The 18,902-nt window shown below is 50.4% G+C and overlaps 1 protein-coding gene across 1 annotated transcript in view; it reads left to right on the top strand.

Moving 5' to 3' along the window:
- The first annotated feature begins 1,098 nt into the window (after positions 1-1,098).
- ITIH5 (inter-alpha-trypsin inhibitor heavy chain 5) overlaps positions 1,099-18,902 on the top strand; it is a 68,662-nt gene continuing 50,858 nt past the window's right edge. The window contains exons 1-5 of the mRNA XM_026648619.1: positions 1,099-1,326; positions 8,032-8,076; positions 13,165-13,328; positions 16,611-16,718; positions 17,350-17,600. Of these exons, the coding sequence (XP_026504404.1) occupies positions 1,207-1,326; positions 8,032-8,076; positions 13,165-13,328; positions 16,611-16,718; positions 17,350-17,600 (688 nt within the window). The 5' untranslated portion in view covers positions 1,099-1,206. The remainder of the gene's footprint in view (positions 1,327-8,031; positions 8,077-13,164; positions 13,329-16,610; positions 16,719-17,349; positions 17,601-18,902) is intronic.

The following is an 18,902-nucleotide window of genomic DNA, read 5'->3' as shown; positions in this document are numbered from 1 at the left end:
TTCCCACCGCTGCCATGAGCTTCCTGTGTGACCTTGGACAAGCCACTTAATCTCTCTGCCTCAGTTCCCCATCTATAAAATGGGGACAGTGATGCTTCCTTTCTCCCATGGCTTGTCTATTTCGGTTGTAAGATCTTTGGGGCATGAGCTGTCTCTTACTATGTGTATATACGTGTCCAGCGCTCGGTGCAGCAGGGGCCCAGATCGCATCTGGGATCTGTAAGTGCTACTGGAATATAAATAAATCTTCCCCTAAGGTGATAACTCCTGGGATAAATAAACTCTAGGGCTGAAGGTTTTAAAATCTGATTGAAGGGAGTAATGTCCCGTCCTAGCCAGCTGGCACCATTGAGCGTGCGGGGAATGTTTCAGACAGCTGAGAGGTGTGTCCACTCACAGTACTCAGGCTCTGCTGAGGCTGAGATCAGCTGCGGTTTTAAAGCGACATGATAAGGTTTGGGACAGGATGGGACGGGGAGGGGCTCTTTGCCACTGGCCCAGGAGAAGATCCTGCAGGTTGGAAGACTGGAGGTGCAGCAGGGCTCTTGTCACTGGGGAGGATTCAGAATAGCTGGCAGGGGACAGCAGGGCTCTTGTCATTGCCCAGGGCTGGGGGAGAGGAGCCTCGAACTGCTCAGTGCAGATGCTGACAGGGAAGGAGGCGGTTTCAGGGGGTTGGTGTGGGTTCCGAGGCAGGCAGACCAGTGCAGATTCTGGCCAGCGCCCACTGGCGGGTGTCCAGCAGCCCTGGGAAGTGATGGGAGAACAGTGGCTTCTAAGTACCTATCATGTGCCCTGGGCCAGGGGACTGGAGTAGCTGGAGTAGGGTGAGGTGCAGCACTTCTGACTGCTCAGGGCATCTCCTGGGTGGCGGTGTTGGAGCAGAGCCTGGAGCTACCAGGGCATGACCTGGGCTGGGGGTTGGGGAACTCACCGGTGCATGGCCTATGGAGTCAGACCCGGGGCTTCAGGCGCTTCCTTTACTCTTTGGTAAAGCGATAGCAAGGAATTCCCAGCCCTGGCTGCGAGCCTGGAAAAGGGGCTGGTCCAGAGATGGGGAGGAGGAGGGGAAGCGGGGGAGAGAGACTCCTGTCAGCTTCTCCTGCAGACTATCCATCCCAGCCTGCTGCAAGGAGCAGCCCCAACACTGAGAGGGCTTTTCTTCCACCTGGGGTCAGGGGGGATCCCCTGGCCGCCCCTTTAACCATGATTTTTCTGCTGTGGCTCTGCTGGGGATTCTCTCTCACCTCTGGGCAGCAGGACTCAGAGCTCCTAGCTAGGTATCTGGAAGAGACGTTGATGGTGGATTCTAACTTCCCCGACCATGTAAGTTTCAAAGCAATGATTATTTTGTAACATCCAGTGTCCTGTGTCTGGTTTATACCAAATGAGTTGCCTGGAGGTTTAATTTAAAGTAATCCACCTGGGAGTCCTTTGAATCTATGTCCACCCAGGGCGATCAGGTGAGAGCAGCTCCCAGCACTTTTGCCAGAAGACCCAGGTGACGAGGCAGATGCTGACTGTATTTATAAGAAAGATTTTCTTAATTTCTCTCCCATTTGTTATAACAAACAAAGAAAGGTATGTGATTTCTGTGTTGAAATTCTGTTTCCTTCCCTGGGTGTTTTCCAACCTTCCTGCCCTACTGTCTCTAATTTGTCTGGTCTGTTTTGTTATTGATCTAAACATGGATTATAAGAACTGTGGGGATGGGACCTGGTTCTCTTGTTCACTCTCATGAGCATCATGTAGTTCCACAGGCAAATAATAGTGCATTTAACCCAGCTTTGTTCACTAATATTCCCATCCCCAAATTAACTGTTGTTTATATTAGTGCCACATGCGTACATGGCACTGTGTAAAACAGTAAGAAACGGAGAGTAAGACACCAATAGCAACAAATATTTATGCAGTTTCCCCTTCCTTGTATGTTAGAGGTGATGTGGTTAGTTCACACAAAACTACAGGGTGTGTGTTTGTGTCTTTGCTCCCAATTGCCTTAAATCCCCAATGCAAGTTGCCTTTACCACCTCTCATTACCTCAAACGCTTGTCTCCTAAAGCCGCAGGCGTATGCCTTGAGAGACTGGAGCATGTCACACACATCGATTGGACCTATCACACCTCACTGTCAGATCTCCCAGATAGAGAGCACTGGCGAAGGTTAGTTACTGGCTTGGAGAATTTACCAGTGAAGTAGGTGCCGTGGGAAGTGGCGATTCGTGATTCAGTCACTGACACTGAGCCCGTAATGAACATGGTGGTAGGGGGCACTGTGCTGCGGGTGTACCATCTGCCCCTGGATGAGGGAGATAAAGCTGAGGTTCTGGCCGGCTGTGCTAATTAAAGATCCGACCACACAGTGTGCAAGAATAAGGGAGTTAACCCCAGTGTCCTGGCCAAATTCCAAGTTGAGTAATTCTGAGAGTTTAGAAGTTGGATGCAGCCTGGAAACTCTTGTGCAGCGCTGCTGCTTGCTGCGGAGTAGTTGCTTTTCTGACCCATGCTAGACGAAGGGATCCCCATGCACCATTAATATTTCAGCTGGTAAAGTGCTTTATGATCCTTTGTGATTAGGGTTACCATATTTCAGCAAGCAAAAAAGAGGACGGGAGGAGCCCCGCCCTAGCCCCGCCCCCGTTCTGCCCTAGCCCCGCCCCTGCCCCTTCCACTCCCTCCCACTTCCCGCCCCCCTCAGAACCCCCAACCCTCCCCCCACTCCTTGTCCCCTGACTGCCCCCTCCTGGGACCCCTGCCCCTAACTGCCCCCCAGGACTCCAACCCCTACCTAAGCCTCCCTGCTCCTTGTCCCTTGACTGCCCCTTCCTGAGACCCTCCCCCCATTCTAACTGGCCCCCTAGGACCCTACCCCCTACCTGTCCCCTGACTGCCCCAACCCTTATCCACACCCCCACCCCCAGACAGACCCCGGGGACTCCCACGCCCCATCCAACCACTCCTCACCCCCTGACAGCCCCCCCCGAACTCCCGACCCATCTAAACGCCTCTGCTCCCTGTCCCCTGACTGCTCCGATCCCTCTCCCCCCCCCTGCCCCCTGACAGCCCCCCCCAGAACTCCCAAACCCCCCCCCGCTCCTTGTCCCCTGACTGCCCCTCCTGGGACCCCTGCTCTTAACTGCCCTCCAGAACCCCACCCCTACCTAAGCCTCCCTGTTCCTTGTCCCCTAACTGCCCCCTCCTGAGACCCCCCCCACCCTAACTGCCCCCCAGGATCCTACCCCCTACCTGTACCCTGACTGCCCCAAACCTTATCCACCCCCCCCCCGAAACCCCCCCCCCCCGAACTCCCGACCCCCCCCGCTACCTGTCTCTTGACTGCCCCATCCAGAACCTCCCTGCCCCTTCTCCGACCCCCTGGCCCCATTACCCTGCCGCTCAGACCAGCGTGCCGGGGAGGAGGAGCAGGGGGGGAGGAGCTCCAGACTGCCGATGCGAACGGCCGGCTGGTGATCTGCGAATGCAGGGAGGGAGGGAGGGAGTGCTCTCAGCTGCAGGGGAGAGGAGGGGGGGCTCTCTCTGGCTGTCGGAGCCCCATGTAAGTGGCACCATCCGTCCGGCTGCCCTGTTAGCCGCGCGCGCTCTGCAGGGGGGGGGGAAGTCCGGACATTTACAAATTCCCCCCGGACGCTATTTTTAACTCTAAAAGCCGGACATGTCCAGGGGAATCCGGACGAATGGTAACCCTATTTGTGATGAAAGAGGCGGAGAGGATATGAGCCAGAGAGGATTATGCCGCTGGGTTATGGGGTGGCCTATAGTTACTTTTCTTTTTGTGGGGGAATTTTTTTCATGACTTGTGAGGGACAGTTGCAGATGGGAGGAAGGATGGTCCAGGGTTAGGTTCCCTGGCTTTAATCCCTTGTTCCCCTACAGACTTCCCATGTGGCCCTGGGCAAGTCACTTAGCCTCTGTAAAATGGGACAATAGCACTTCCCTATCTCACAGGGGCATAGTGAGGATCAGTACATTAAAGGCTGTGAGGAACTACAGTAATGGGGGCCAGAAAAGTACCATGGACGCATAGAGAAACTTACCTCTGAAAAGTCCCATTAGCAACTGCGATTCGTTTGTGAAATGCCCCAAAGGAGAGATGAGAAGTCAGGCAAAAGTCTCAGAGTGGTGGGTCAGGCTGAATATTGCATCATGTTTCTATTTAGTGAATGATGATGCAAACCACTGAAAACACTGAGTAGGGGAAAGGTTCATTCCCTGCTAGGGAGCAGGGCCGGCTTTAGGAAGTGCGGGGCCCGATTCAAACAGTTTCGACGGGGCCCCGGCAGGGATGACTAAAAAAAAAAAACACATAAAAAAAACACGTGGGGCTTGTACTCACCGGGCCGCACTCCTAGTCTTTGGCGGCGGGTTCTTCACTCGCTCCGGGTCTTCGGCGGCACTGAAGGACCCGCCGCCAAAGTGCCGCCAAAGACCCGGAGCGAGTGAAGGACCCGCCGCCAAAGACCTGGAGCGCCGCCGGGTGAGTAAAAATTAAAAAGGTGCCTCTAGCCAGGGAAGGGATTCTCTGGCATTTGCCCCCCACTCTGGGCATCCCTGCCACTGGGCGCGGGGCCCTCTTAGGCGCGGGGCCCGATTCGGGGGAATTGGTGGAATTGGCCTAAAGCCGGCCCTGCTAGGGAGTTACTCAATTTTGGAGCCAGTTTAAGGGGGTGGGGGTAGATGTTCCCCTGGGTCCACTCTCCTTCCTTTTGCCCTCCTGCAGCCCCCCAGAAATTAATCCCTAAAGCCCTAATCTGGCAAAATCCTAAACACGTGCTGAACTGTGCACTCATGAGTGGCCCATGGGGCTGGCTCTCCTGGGGATAGTTAAGCACATGCATGGATCTTGGCAGGTTCACGGCCTTCCTAAGTAATGTGGATTTTATCCACAGATGCAGCTTGGAAGATTAATTTTAAAAATTCCTGTGTCTCTGAAGTGAAGCAAATAGGGACATAGTCCGGGTGGGTAAAGTTAATCATTTCTCAGCTTCAGGGCTATTTCTGGGGAGAAATAGACTTTTGTGACCATTTGGAATTATGTCACTTAAGAAAAGGGTAATCAAATCTCATGTTTCAGGGAGTAAACTAATTACTGCAGGAGGGTCGGGGGCTGGAAGATATCCCAGCCCTCATTTCTAGCACAACATTCTCTGTGACCCTCCTTCTGTGAAGTGACCACTGCTTAAAGGCGGAATACTGGAGCAGCTGGTCTGATCCGGTAGGACAAATCTGACATTTTCGATGTCCCTGGATTGATTTTGGTCACGAGAAAGATTTTTGTCTGGTTCAAAAGTACCTCTTGTTCCCCAGCACATGAGGAGGAAGTGAAAGAAATAGCGGGCGTGACCACGACATAAACACAGGATGCTCTAAGAAAGAAGGAAGGGACTCTATAGCTACTACAGTAGATCAAAGAGTCAGGCTGGCTTCTAACTGTTCAGCTGCTTTCCTGGTTATGTTTTCTCTGTGCTATTCTGGGTAGCTCTGATTTACTTTCACAGCAGGTTAATAGGGAGGAAGTCACCCAAGCACTGCACGACTTAGATTCTTCTGGCTTGAGGCGGGACATATTGGCTGCATAGGTGGCGTGTAATGGAGGCTGGAGGAGGCTAAGCCTCCCCAAATGTTGTGCCGCTGTGGCGGGGGCTGGGGGAGGCGGTGGAGGATTACTGTATGGGCCCACGGGGCCTGTGCCCAGGGGCCCCGGCCAATTTGGGGCCCCCAGAAAAATCTCTCCCCTGCCACGGCCCCAGAAAGGAGCGAGCGGGGGTGGGGCCTTGGAGGGAAGAGGCGGAGTGGGGGCAGAACAGGGGCGGGGCCATGGATGGAGGCAGGCCATGGGGGCGGGGCCGCAGGGGAAGGGGCGGCATAGGTGGGGTGGTGGCCATGGGGTGGCGCCATGATCCCACCGGGGCTGAGAGCTGGACCCTGGCTGGGGCTGAAGTCTCAGCCCCAATCCGTGGGCCCGACTGGGCTCTCAGCCCCCCCCTCCCTGCCCCAGCCAGGGCCATGATGAAGAGGGGCTGAGCACACAGCCCCCCGCCCCGCTCCACCCTGCGGGGGCCTGAGAGCAGAGAGTAGGGTGTGGTCTTGGCCGGAAGAGGTGGGGCAGAGGGTGAGCCTCCCCAAGAGGAAGCTTCACTCGCTGCCCATGATTGGCTGTGTGTTATTAGCCTGCTGCCCTGGTCAGAATTTCACCCCAAAACAACATCTCACCACTTCCATGAAATCACGGGAGTTTTGGCTGAGACTGAATTCCTCTCTTTAGCTACAGGATAGGTTCAGCCTGCCTAGCAGCAATGTGTGCTTCTCCTGCTGATGTCACTCAACCCTGACCTGGAGGGGCTATCTCTCGATAGATCTCTTAGTGATAGTTTAGTCTCCCCAGCCCATTCAATGCTTGGCCCTTCTACTAAGATTGCCAGCAAGGCTATCAGTTAGTATCTATTGCATCAGTGGTGGTTTTTCTGGTATGGGCCAACTGTTCACTAGGTGCTGGAATAATACCACCAGACTCATTCCATGTGTGCAACTCAAAGGTTATTAGATGATAGCGGCTTTGGGTCACTACTAGGATGTGTTGGATTTGAACCAGCTCTTCAGAGTTAGAAGATTTTATCTGACTATCGATAGGAACATAAGGATTGCTCTGCTGTATGAGAACAATGGTCCATCTAGTCCAATATCCTGTTTTTGAAAGTGATTAGTACCAGATATCTCAGAGGTAAGGGCTAGAAATCCTGCAATAGGAAGTTATGGGATAACCTGCATAAATGGAAAGTTTCTTCCTGACCCGCATCCGATAGAGGTTGTCTTATGCCCTGAAGCATGGGGGTTTATATCCCTTCCAAAACTTTCTTCTTGACTTAAGTCTCCTGAGTGCCCCACTTTCCCTATATTACCATTTAGCAAGATGTTGATCAAAGCAGTGGATGAGAAAAGAGTAAAAGTTCTAACACTGGAGACTGTTTCACTTCTCCCCAGTGCTCTTTTTAGCTTTCCAACACGATGTAAACAGACGTAAATTTTTTCTCTTTGGCAAGAAAATCTGTTATGTTAGTGTCAAATAATAAGGGTAAAAAGTGTCATTGCACGCCTTTTCTGTCTGGAGTTTCACCAGCATTTTAATAAACAGAGTGATTTCTTTGCATTAAGGCTATCCTGGTACTAAGTGATTTTGGGACCTGCTTTGAAGAAATCAAGACACAACATCTTCACTGCCATCGTTAAATCAATGGAAAGGGACTGCCATTTTGCTAGTGAAGGATGGATTTTTATGGATTTTTTCTCCCCTTTAGATTCTAATTTGGGACTTACACAGCATACAGCCAAGACAGCAAAGCAGTTGCAGCTGGTGCAGACTGATACAATGGACGCGATTGTGCTGGAGCAGTGGCTGGCTGGCACTTTGTTTCACAATCAGCCTGATGGCTGGTTTTAAAAAGCCTTGCTCCATCGCTTACTAGGCAACGGTAGCTTCCCAGTGACTGGTGTTAATGTTGATAAAACTTAGCCATATTGCGGGTTTTCAGGTGATGTAAATCAACATAGCTCCATTCAAACTGATGGTGCTATGCCAGCTGAGAACCTGACACTCTATGTGGCTGTAGGCTAGTCAAATAACTGCTCCATGTCTCAGTTTCCCCAGCTGTGATCTGGGTACAATTATAAGCACATAATTACCCATGGTCCTTGCGTGTCAGTACACAGTCCCTCCACCCCCGCACTCCCCGCGTGTAACATGCTGCTTTGAAAAGCACTCGGTGACACCTTGCCTGGGAAAACCAAATTCCATTCCACAGCTTTGATCTGTGGGTCTGTTCCAACTTTTTTTTTTATAAGTTTAATCTTAACAAAAGGGACCTGCTTTGCTTAGCCCTGGCTGTGTGAAAACAATTGCACTAACCAATGTCTGGATCGACTCCACTGCATTCTTTTTAAACAACCGACAAATCTTCCTTTCATGAACTTGAAAGGAGCAAGGCACGAGCTACAATATTTACTTAACCCTTTGCAGGTGGCGCGCAGAGTCCCAAGACAAGGCCGATTTCTGCAGAGGCTGGTATGTATCCTGCTGGTGCCTATTTATTTCATTGCATGAAAGCAAGCACTCAGCGTGTACGTATTTGGATGCAAGCATGTGGGCGTGAATAAACTTAGTGGTGGCCTATCCCAGGCTGAGAGCTCTAGAGGGTGCATTCCTGTCATTTATCCACACCGCAGGTATCGCATGAGTAGTGGCAACTGAAGCATGTCCCAGTACTGTCCTATTAATCTTCTGCAACCCGTATCTGTAGAAACAAGGATGAACATTGCTTAGTCTGAGTCCAGCTGGGATCCAGCCTCTCTACTGTGACATCCAGCGAGGTGGTCAATCATTGGTAAATGTGGTGGTGATGTGGCCACTTATCCACTGAACCCGGGAGTAATACGTCTCACATACTGTAGGCCACTGACTAGCCATCAGATGATAACAGCTGTCAATCACTATGATCCTCAGCCAGATTTGAGCCAGCAGCACAGAGGTGAATGGGTCTGTATCCCTGGAATGACCTGTTAGAGGGCTTATTCCTTCACCCTCTCACTTCCCTGGTCCTGCTCGCATGAACAGAGAGCAACAATACCCGAAGTCCGAAGGTGCAAACAATTCGATGTTTATTGGGGTGAACTTCCAGCAAGCATGATTCCAGTTTCCTTCCTCAGTGTCCCCCTTCCCAGCTGTGACACCACAGAGCCTTGACTGTGTCCCTGTTCCCCCCCCCTTAGCGAGACATGATTCCAATTCCCCCATCCCCATTCCCTGTTCTCATTTCCCCCTTACTTCCTGATTGACTGCAGACTATATAGTAAAACTTGAGTTCGGCTTAGCTATACCTTAACCAATCATTTTACTGAAATTTAACTAACCAATCCTAACACATTGTAACATAATTATTTAACCAATTATATCCCACCACCTTAATTGGTTTACACCCAACAAAATTAATTATGCAGCAGACAGAAACAATCACAGAACCAGACAGAGATTATACAGACAAACAATAGGGAAGTGGAAACTACAGTGATAGAACAATACAGAAATGAGGATTTCACACCCCAGCTATTGATAAGTGAGTTCTTGCCAGACAGGATGCTATCAAACTTAAGTTTTCTTTAAATCTTCTAGGCTCTTCCCTTTCTCTGGAGGTGATAGATCGGCTCACCTTTCTAACAGCCCCAGATTGCCTTATTTCAGTGTGACTAGTTTGGAATGTGAGGATGTGACCATTCGCTTCCCAGCTTACGGCTGCCTCTGGTGCTTAGCCAAAGGCCTTACTTAGCCTAAGAACAGGGCCTCAGACTGTCCCAGTAAGAGAAGGCCATTACACCGGCAGACAGTGATTTTGATTCTTTCTTTTATACCTCTATAACTAGCTAAGTGATAAGAATACACCTAAATTTTTAAAGTATAGGCCTTTGCAGACAGGCCTGAATATCTATATCCTAACATGACCCAGTCTTGGTTTTTACTGTTAATAAGAATTAGACACCAGGTCAAGTTGTTTTGATCAAAGCAACCCCCGCCAGTGAAAACGCAGGCGTATATTTACTGCTCTTTTCATACTTCCCAGCACGTGGAGTAAGCAGGAATAAAATCCTCTGTTTGGCAAGAAAAATCTATTCTCTCGCTACAGTGAAATGCCTTGAAAAAACAGTGCCTTACCCTGCGAAATAGCAGTGCTCTCATCCGCTACCTCTAAGTGCCCCCGCGTTTGTTTTGAAAAAGGAATGGTTTTCTTCATGTCTCTTCTCATCTTCCTAAGGGGCTTTAATAACAAGGAGTGGAGAAAACAAAACAGGCAGTGCACACGGACACAGCTGTAGGTCAGAACTTCATGCAGTAAGAAGTTGTGCAAGAACTCTAGGGAATGCATAAGATTTTCAGACAGGAACTTGGGCTAAACGCCAGCCCAGAGCCTAGCCACCTGTTTTGACACTACCTCAGCACCTCTCCACTACTGTTGGCACAAAGAGTAACAAGAGTCAGCAGTTTCTCCTCTCCACCAGGAGGGAGAGAGCTGGGGGTGTGTGTCTGTCTCTCTGTCCGTCTGTTCAGCAGGATAGGGGTTGCCAATTTTGGTTGCACGTATTCCTGGATGGTTCATGCCTTGACATAATCTTTAATTCCTGGAGACGCCAGGACAATCCTGGAGGGTTGGCATTTCTATAGCAGGGACCTCTACCATCAGAAGGGGGAAAACCTTGAATGAAGGTTTCCCTTTGCGGTCGACCTGAGTCCCGCGGCTGTTCCAAGTTATAAGTGGTAGCCCCCCTGCCCTCAATAGAATTCTAAGGCATTTGAGGCTTCAAATGAATCCAGGTGAAACTCAGAGGTTTTGACTCGGTTTTGCTGCTGCGTTTGGGCACGGTTTTGAAGCTGACCTTCAAAGTGAAAGTCAGGACGGTGGTGTGAACTCAGGAGGTTCGAAACTAGAGAAGATGCTACACCTTGTGTGGCTCTAAATTACAACAGCTCCCCCCTCTCTTCTTTAGTTCCGCTTCTGATTGGCCATCCGATTCCTTATTGGAGTCACTTGCAATCCCAACAATAGCCAGTTAAATATACAGAATATCATGGGCAGCGCGTGACTCCTGCATTTGGGGAGGCTGGGCCTAAGTGTTGTGGCCCCACTCCCTGCTCTGCCCTGAGGCCCGCCCCCTGCACTGCCTCCATTTGGCCTCCTCTCCCGCAGGCCCCACCCACGCTCCAGCCCCACTCTGCCCCTGACCCAGCTCCCGCTCGGCCCCCTCCCTTGAGGGGCCCCCCACTTGCTGCTCATGCCTCTCTGCTCCCTCCCCCGAGGAGCCCCCCTGCCGGCTACCAGTGCCTCTCCGCCCCCTCCCTCTAGGAGCCCCCTGCTGCTCACGTCTCTCTACCTCTCAGGGGGCGAAGAGGTGTGAGCAGCAGGCGGGGGGGGGGGGGGGTCACGTGGGAAGCTGTGGACAAGCCTGAGAACCGGCTGGGGGGGCGTCATGGAGGAGAAGCGCAAGAGGTGGGCAGCGGGGGTCCGCAGGGGAAGAAGCAAAGCATGGCAGAGTGAGGGCGGGGTCACGGAGGAAGCATGGGAGCAGGGCCTCGGGGCACGGTGTATGTGGGGTTACGGCCTGGACGCCATTTTGGCGGCGGTATTCCAGGGGAGACTAAGCCTCCCCTGGCCTATTATACCCGCTGCCCATGCAGAACATTGAATGAAAGGACCCACAGAGAACTAGTTGAATTTAGAAATGGGCCTGAACCAAAGCTCCAGATCAGAATTCCCCTCGCCTGGCACTTTAGGGGAATGAGATTCTAAGGCCCTGTCTACATTAGGGAAATTCACATTGCTGTAACTACTTCCGTGCATTTACACCAGTGCAACCCTTAATGCAGATGCCCTGAGCCCCTGCTAAGCAAAGGGTTACACGGATGCAGTATAAGGCAGAACTTTGCCAGACCTGGATTTTTGCAGATGCCCCCTTCCTTTATAATGATCACGTCTGGAGTGTTCCAAAGTCAGCCCAAAATGGAGTGCCTGCTTCTGATGCCTGCACTTCCCCCCTTCTCATATGGACTAGTCTTTTACTCTGAGAAGAGGCCTTTTCATTCTGTGATAATGAGACCATTATCACAGAAAGGGATTCTCATTGGAAGAATGGCAGAAATGGGACCTACATTTGCTAGTCCACTCAGGTGCATCTGTGAGTTTATTTGTGTAATAGCGTTATCTCTTTGGCAGTCTTCCGACGTTGGAGGATCAGCCGTTTACTGATCAAGCCAACATGCCACAGAAATTTTTCTTGTTGGTTACTTAGAGTAGTTACATTAAGCTTAGGTCTTCCAAATACAAAACTTCTTGGATTTATGGGGATACTGCTGTCCAAGTGCGTATGAGCCCAGAGAAGCACTTCGTCCCAGGACTTGCGCATAAAAGTACATTCCCAAGATGCATAATTTGGCAATCAGCTCTCGACTGCTCCAATCCCTACTTCATCCAAGTTGGATGGGGTCCAGAGTGTTCTAAAAAGGATATTTTGCTAGATGAGACTCAGCCGTGTGCATATTTTCTATTAAGGCTGTTCCAGCTATCATTTGAGAGCTATAGAACAGATCCTCGGCTGGCGTAAATCGGCCTATCTCCACTGACTTTAGTTTAGCTCTGCTGGTTCACTCCCGCTGAGGATCTGGCCCTATACATTTTAAGACTTGGTTGCATCCTTACTTGGCTCCAGTGAGAATTTGGCAGCATAGTGTAATGGCTACCGAGGAGGCCTTACATAAAATTTCCACAAGCTAACAAGGAGATTTGTCTAGGACTGCGGTTGTCAAATCTTTCCCAGACCATGACCCCATGTCATGGCTGGACAAAGTTTTGGGAATCTCCTCCTCTCTGGCCCTAAAGAAAGAGAAGGTGGTTATAACCCTCTGAAACCCATTCATGACCCCCACGTTGAGAACCCATGATCTAGGACGTGCCCAGATTTCACAAGTACTTTTCATAGCATATGTCTCGGCTCGCTCTGTGTAGAGACCTCGCACTGGCACTGGGCAGAATGAATGTGGGCTGTGCCCTTGACAGTGCATAGGGAGGTACCGTGCCCTTTGTGTAACCCAGGGGTCGGCAACCTCTGGCACGCGGCTCGCCAGGATAAGCACCCTGGCGGGCTGGGCCAGTTTGTTTACCTGCCGCATCGGCAGGTTCGGCCGATCGTGGCTCCCACTGGCCGCAGTTCGCCGTCCCAGGGATGTGCTGGCCGCGGCTTCCCGCCGCCCCCATTGGCCTGGGATGGTGAACTGCGGCCAGTGGGAGCCGCGATCGGCCGAACCTGCCGATGCGGCAGGTAAACAAACTGGTCCAGCCCGCCAGGGTGCTTACTCTGGCGAGCCGCGTGCCAGAGGTTGCCGACCCCTGGTGTAACCTTTCTCCACTGATCCGAAGCCCTGATGAACCCCCCCCCCCCCCGCCTAGGGTTCACAAAGGGGCTCTAACACTCTTCATCTTACAAGCTTTTATGAGGCTGTTTGTTCGCACCTCATATTAAATCCTTGTGTGCCACAAAGAAATGCCACAGGGGCGGGTTGTTTGGCTTTTAACATCGATGGTGCTAATGGGTAACTCTTCAATTCCTACAGGAGACCAGGCCAAGGATGGCTGAGTTCACAGTGAAATCCACAATCATTTCCCGCTACGCCTTCACCACCGTTTCCTGCAACATGGTGAACAGCGGGTCTGAGGCCAAGGAAGGCACCTTTGAGATGCAGATCCCAGCTGCAGCCTTTATCTCCAACTTCACCATGTACGTGGCGCTTTTGCGTCTCCATGAGTTTCCGTCCCTTCTTGTCTCGCTGCGGGATGAGAGGGTGTGTGGTGACTTGTCCCCCTCCTCTGGCCCTGCTGGGCTCAGGCTGGGCCATAAGTCCAACAGCATTGGAGGGATGCCGATACCCCAGAAGATCAGGGCTCCACGAATGTATTTGCTTCCCTCATGCTGAAGGCCTGCTGGTAGGTCTGGTTCTGACAAGCATCCCCAAATTAGAACCTCATCTCTGGATCCTGCCAGAGTGAATGGAAATCTCCGGAGAACAGGCTTTCTTGGAGCGTTTAACGGGGTGGTTTGCCCCATAGCTGGAGAGCTTGGGGCTAAACCAGCCCTAGAGACAGGATAAGCCACATCTGTCAGGTGCTCCCAGGATAAAAAAAAAAAAGCGGGAAGTTGCAGTACAGGGGGGAAGCCCAGGAAAGTGTTCTGAGGTTTGTAGGAACTGCCGGGGGCAAGGAGGCTCCTGCAGTGCCCTGAGTCAACAGGGAAAAAAGAAAGCTGAAGAAGCAGGAGAGAGTGGGAGAAAGCTGTCCAGGCAGGGGGGCCAGACCCCTATCTAAGTAGGGCAGTGGCTGTAAAGGCCAGCTGGGATGACGACTGTGTAAATTTGAGATTTGTATTATTTTGGGTTGATCAAGACACTGAACTGCTTGGGGCCTAGAGCGCCTGTTTTGTATCAGAGAAGTAACTACATGGGACCCCTTGTGGGGATTGTTTGAATCACCTTTGAAATGTGAGTTCTTAAAGGGCCTTGAAGAGGGGGACCAGACAGGGTGCCACAAAATGACCTTTGCCTAGTGGGGCACTTTGGAGGCTGCCTGTGTTACAGGGAGACTTCCAGGTGGGCTCCATACTGCTTGTCCACAGCAGGGTTACCACCCATGGGGTAGTCTAAGGAATATTTCTTCACTGGTATCAAATGTCCTAGGACCCATTCCTAGTAAGAAACTGTCATAAACATACAGCTAAGGGTAGCATAAAATCCCTCCTTTACCTATAAGGGGTTAAGAAGCTCAAATAACCTGGTTGGCACCTGACCAAAAGGACCAATAGGGGAAGAAGATCCTTTCAAATCTGTGGAGGGAGGTTTTTGTTTGTGCTCTATTTGTTGTTCACTCTGGGACAGAGAATGACCAGGGCAGGAAAAACCATCTCCTAAAACCCTACCTGGAATAAGCATCTAAGATTACAAATTGTAAGTAATAGCAAGGAAATGCGTTAGATTAAACTTTTGTTTTAGCTTGTGAATTTTCCCTGTGCTAAGAGGGAGGTTTATTCCTGTTTTTGGTAACTTCAAAGTTTTGCCTAGAGCGGAATCCTCTGTGTTTTAAATCTTATTACCCTGTAAAATTACCTTCCATTCTGATTTTACAGACGTGCTTCTTTTACTTTTTTCTTTATAATAAAGTTCTGTTTTTAAGAACCTGATTGGTTTTTAGTGTCCTAAAAACCCAAGGGTCTGGTCTGTGTTCACCTTGTTTACCTATTTGGTTGGTAGATTATTCTCAAACCTCCCCAGGAAAGGGGGTGAAGGGGTTTGAGGGGATATTTTGGGGAAACAGGAATTCCAAGTGGTCCTTTTCCTGAATCTTTGTCTCAATCACTGGGTGGTGGCAGCAATACTGTCCAAGGACAAGGAATTTGTGCCTTGGGGAAGTTTTTAACCTAAGCTGGTGGAATATAAGCTTAGGGGGTCTTTCATGAGGGTCCCCACATCTGTACCCCAGAGTTCAGAGTGCGTGGGAACCCTGACAGAAGCGTTTCATTAGATCTGTAATTTGAAGCCTTTAAATCATGATCTGAGGACTTCAGTAGCTCAGCCAGAGGTAGGGGTCTATTACAGGAGTGGGTGGGTGAGATTCTGTGGCCTGCAATGTGCAGGAGGTCAAACCAGATGATCATGATGATCCCTTCTGACCTTAGTCATATCAGATTGGTGGGCAGTGATCAATCCAGCAGGGGTTGATTTATCGCATCTAGTATAGATGCGATAAATCAACTAGTATAGACGAGATAAATCAACGGCTGAGCACTCTTCCGTCGACTCCGGTACTCCACCAGAACGAGGAACGCAAGCGGAGTTGATGGGAGAGTGTCAGCTGTTGACTTACTGCAGTGAAGACACCGCGGTAAGTAGATCTAAGTACGTTGACTTCAGCTATGCTATTCACGTAGCTGAAGTTGCGTATCTTAGATTGACCCTGTGTGGTAGTGTAGACAAGCCCTATGAGATGGAAGTCTGTTTGCAAGCAATAGCAAAACAGAGATTGATATACACTGATACAAAGGTAGGATTTGTTCCCATGAATAAAATGCTGGAGGTAGGTGTCCCTTGTAAATAGCTTTGTCCCCTGCTTCCCCTACTGTTGTCCTTTATTCACTTGGAATGACATGCTGAGCTGCAGAAAAGGGATGGTAACTGACGTTTGGGGACTACCCAGACGAGTAAGGGGTTCTATCACCACCTCCTTTGTGACTTTGGGTGCCATTGTGCTATGCTGCTACAGCCTATAAGCATAAAGGTCTCGACCCTGGTTTCCACCACCCTAGGTACTCCTTGCAGGGTGATTTCAGCTACCCCTTCTGGTCTCGAGTCCCCCCCAAATCCATCTCCCTGAGGACTTAACTACCTGACACTCGGACTTTTCCTCTCTGGTTCGTCACCCCCAAACGAGTGAAATCTGCCCCCAATTATCACTACACTGTGGCACACATACTCCATGCAGTTTGCACAGCAGAGACCTGCTGGGGATAAAAATAAACAAAAAGTTTTATTTGATAGAAAAATCATAGATGTGAAGAGGAAACAGTAAGGCCTGGTCTACACAACAGAGTTAGGTCGACATGAGGCAGCTTAAATTGACCTGTGTAAGCGTCTACACTACAATGTCCTCCCATTGATTTAACTCGCCCGCTACGCAGACCTAATAACTCCACCTCCCCGAGAGGCATAGTGCTTAGATCGGCGTAGTTGGGTTGATGCAGTGTCCATGTAGACACTGTGTTGCTTACATCTGCTGTTGCTGCCTTTGACAGCTGCAGTCCCTGTGCCCCGGGCTGACAGCTGCTGGGTGGGATTCTCTGAGGCCATAACCTGGTTGGCTTTAGTGGAGTTATGCCCACAGAGCACTTGGCCCTTTAGCCTATGTCCAGCACAAAAACATGCCCAGGCATTGTCAGTGCGCTAGGACGAGCCCCACGTCCGGATTTGTCTCCGTGACTGTGGATCTGTAAGGCTGACGTCTCTTAACCCTACAGGATCATCGGAGACAGGATTTACCACGGGGAAGTCACTGCGAAAGTAAAGAAAACCAGCAATGAGGACAAAGAGAGGGACAATAAACATTCTAGTCCCACAGATGGTGGGTGAGTATTGTTTCCTCTGGCTGTCATTTTGGGCAGAATTCTGATGTTACCTCTTTATACCATTAAGAGGTATTTCCTTTCTTCCTACTGCGAGGCCTTTTTATTTCCCTGTGATAGGGCCTGAGATATATCTAGTCTAACATAGGGACTTATACAGCCCCCACTACCATTGGACCTGAACATCTCACAACAGCCTTTGGAGGCAGGACTGTGCTGTTATTCCCATTTTACAGATGAGGTACAGAGAGACTAAGTGACTTGCTGAAGGTCACATAGGAAGTCTGTGACAAAGCAGGGAATTGACCTGGGGTCTCATGAGTCCCAGCCTAGTTTTCTAACCACTGGACCACCCTTATTCTCCCTCTCTCTGCTCTGAACTTCATTCCTTTTTTATGCATCTGTCAGACTCCTATCCAAGCTTAGTAATAAGAGCCTTTTAAAATCTCTCCTCCTCTGGAAGCCTGCTGTTTATGTACCCCTGAGTATTTCTGTTGCCTGTCTTTGCATCCTCATTTAACGGGGAACACTAGCTGCTGACACAAGGGACCCAGCCTCAGGAAACCGTTAACTTCAGGGTGTGGCTCATGATGTAAAAACAGCATGTGAAGGTCTCTTTGAATTTCCCTTGCAGGGAGAATGGAATGGAGACTTTCAAAGCCTCTGGCACTATTCCACGCAAGACCCATGCCATCTTCACGCTGCATTACGAAGAGCTCTTGCAAAGACGCCTGGGAAAGTATGAGTATACTGTCAGCATCCGGCCCCAGCAGCTCGTGGGCAGGTTACGCGTGGAGGTGAACATCCTAGAGAACTCGGGCATCAGTTCTCTGGAGGTGCTGCCGCTCCAAAACAGCAAGCAGAGAGGCATCAAGAAAGTCATAGGTGAATAGAGTGTGTGGCCTACAGCGGTGATTGCGTTGCCTCTTGTGAACTGGGCTGGGCCTGGTTAGTACATGTGTAATGCCGACAGATCCTGGTCGTCGGCAGCCGGGATCGAACCTGGGATCTAATGCGGGAGCCTCGTCTACTGTCTGAGCTAAAAGACACCTTTCTCTTAACCAAGCCTGTAGCAGGCTCATCAATCTTTAGCTGGTCTTGTCACCACTGGAGGGAGACAGAGTGCCACCCCAAGCAGGCATGGGTTACACATGGATGGGATTAGGTGTGGAAAATCGGGACAATGGGTGGGGGATAATAGAATCCTATATAAGAAAAAGACCCAAAAAACGGGACTGTCCCTATAAAATTGGGACATCTGGTCACTGTAGATGGGATGGAAGATCTCCAGTGAAATCCCAGGCTGCTGATGGTGTTGATTGTTCAGTAGACTAGACTCTTCCCTCAGAATCGGCCATAAATCAGTATCCCCGTGTTGCATTAGGTGACACTGAGCTGCGGAGGGAGCCACCTTTTGGTGGAGTCATAAAACTGAGGCCTGGACCTTCCACAACCATTGAAGACCATAGGGCACTTCTCACAAGGTAGGGAGCGGTCTGAACCCTGGTGGCCTGGCCATATGCCAGTGTGGATTTCATATTTCAGTGCCATTTCATTTAGAAACATTATTCCTTACTTCCCCTCTGAGCCACTGTGGTGCAGTGTGGTTGGCACATTCCGCCCCAGAGGTGGCTGCAGTTCAGTGCTAGGTAGCTGCTTTCTGCATTTCGACTCTCTAACTATTTGGCAGTCTCCAGCCCCAATAGGGCGGGGATGCAGTATAATAGCAATGACCATTAAGGATTTTCAGGAGCTATAACGGTGGGAATTCAGCCTGCCTTCAGAGGTCCCTGGCTTTTGTGGCTTTAAGCCAGCATATGTGTACGTGCATGTCTAAACGGCTAAAGAAAACTTTGAATCCTGTTGAAATTAGGGCCTGATCCAAAGCCCACTAAAGTCAATGGGAGTCTTTCAAATGACTTGGATGGGCTTTGAATCAGGCTTTGAATCAGATGCGACGTTCAGCATCTGAGAAGCCTCCTTCCTGGCTCCGGATCTCCTGGGAACTGCTGAAGTAACTTGTGTTTCCATCCAAGCGGACCAAAGCAGACAGGAAATCCTGCCTTTCAGAACACGGGAAATGTCGGTCTTTTGCCAAAGCAGCAGAGAGCAGGTGCAATGCTGGGGGTCTAGCGTTGCCCCATAGGCTGCTCAGAGCCTATTGTTTTTTTTTGCAAATGGGCAGCA

This window comes from Terrapene carolina, unplaced genomic scaffold (genome assembly GCF_002925995.2).
Source record: "Terrapene carolina triunguis isolate 2854851 unplaced genomic scaffold, T_m_triunguis-2.0 Scaffold68, whole genome shotgun sequence".
Lineage (NCBI taxonomy): Eukaryota > Metazoa > Chordata > Testudines > Emydidae > Terrapene > Terrapene triunguis.
The sequence above is the reverse complement of the archived record's forward strand: the minus strand, read 5'-3'. Positions and strand labels throughout refer to the sequence as shown.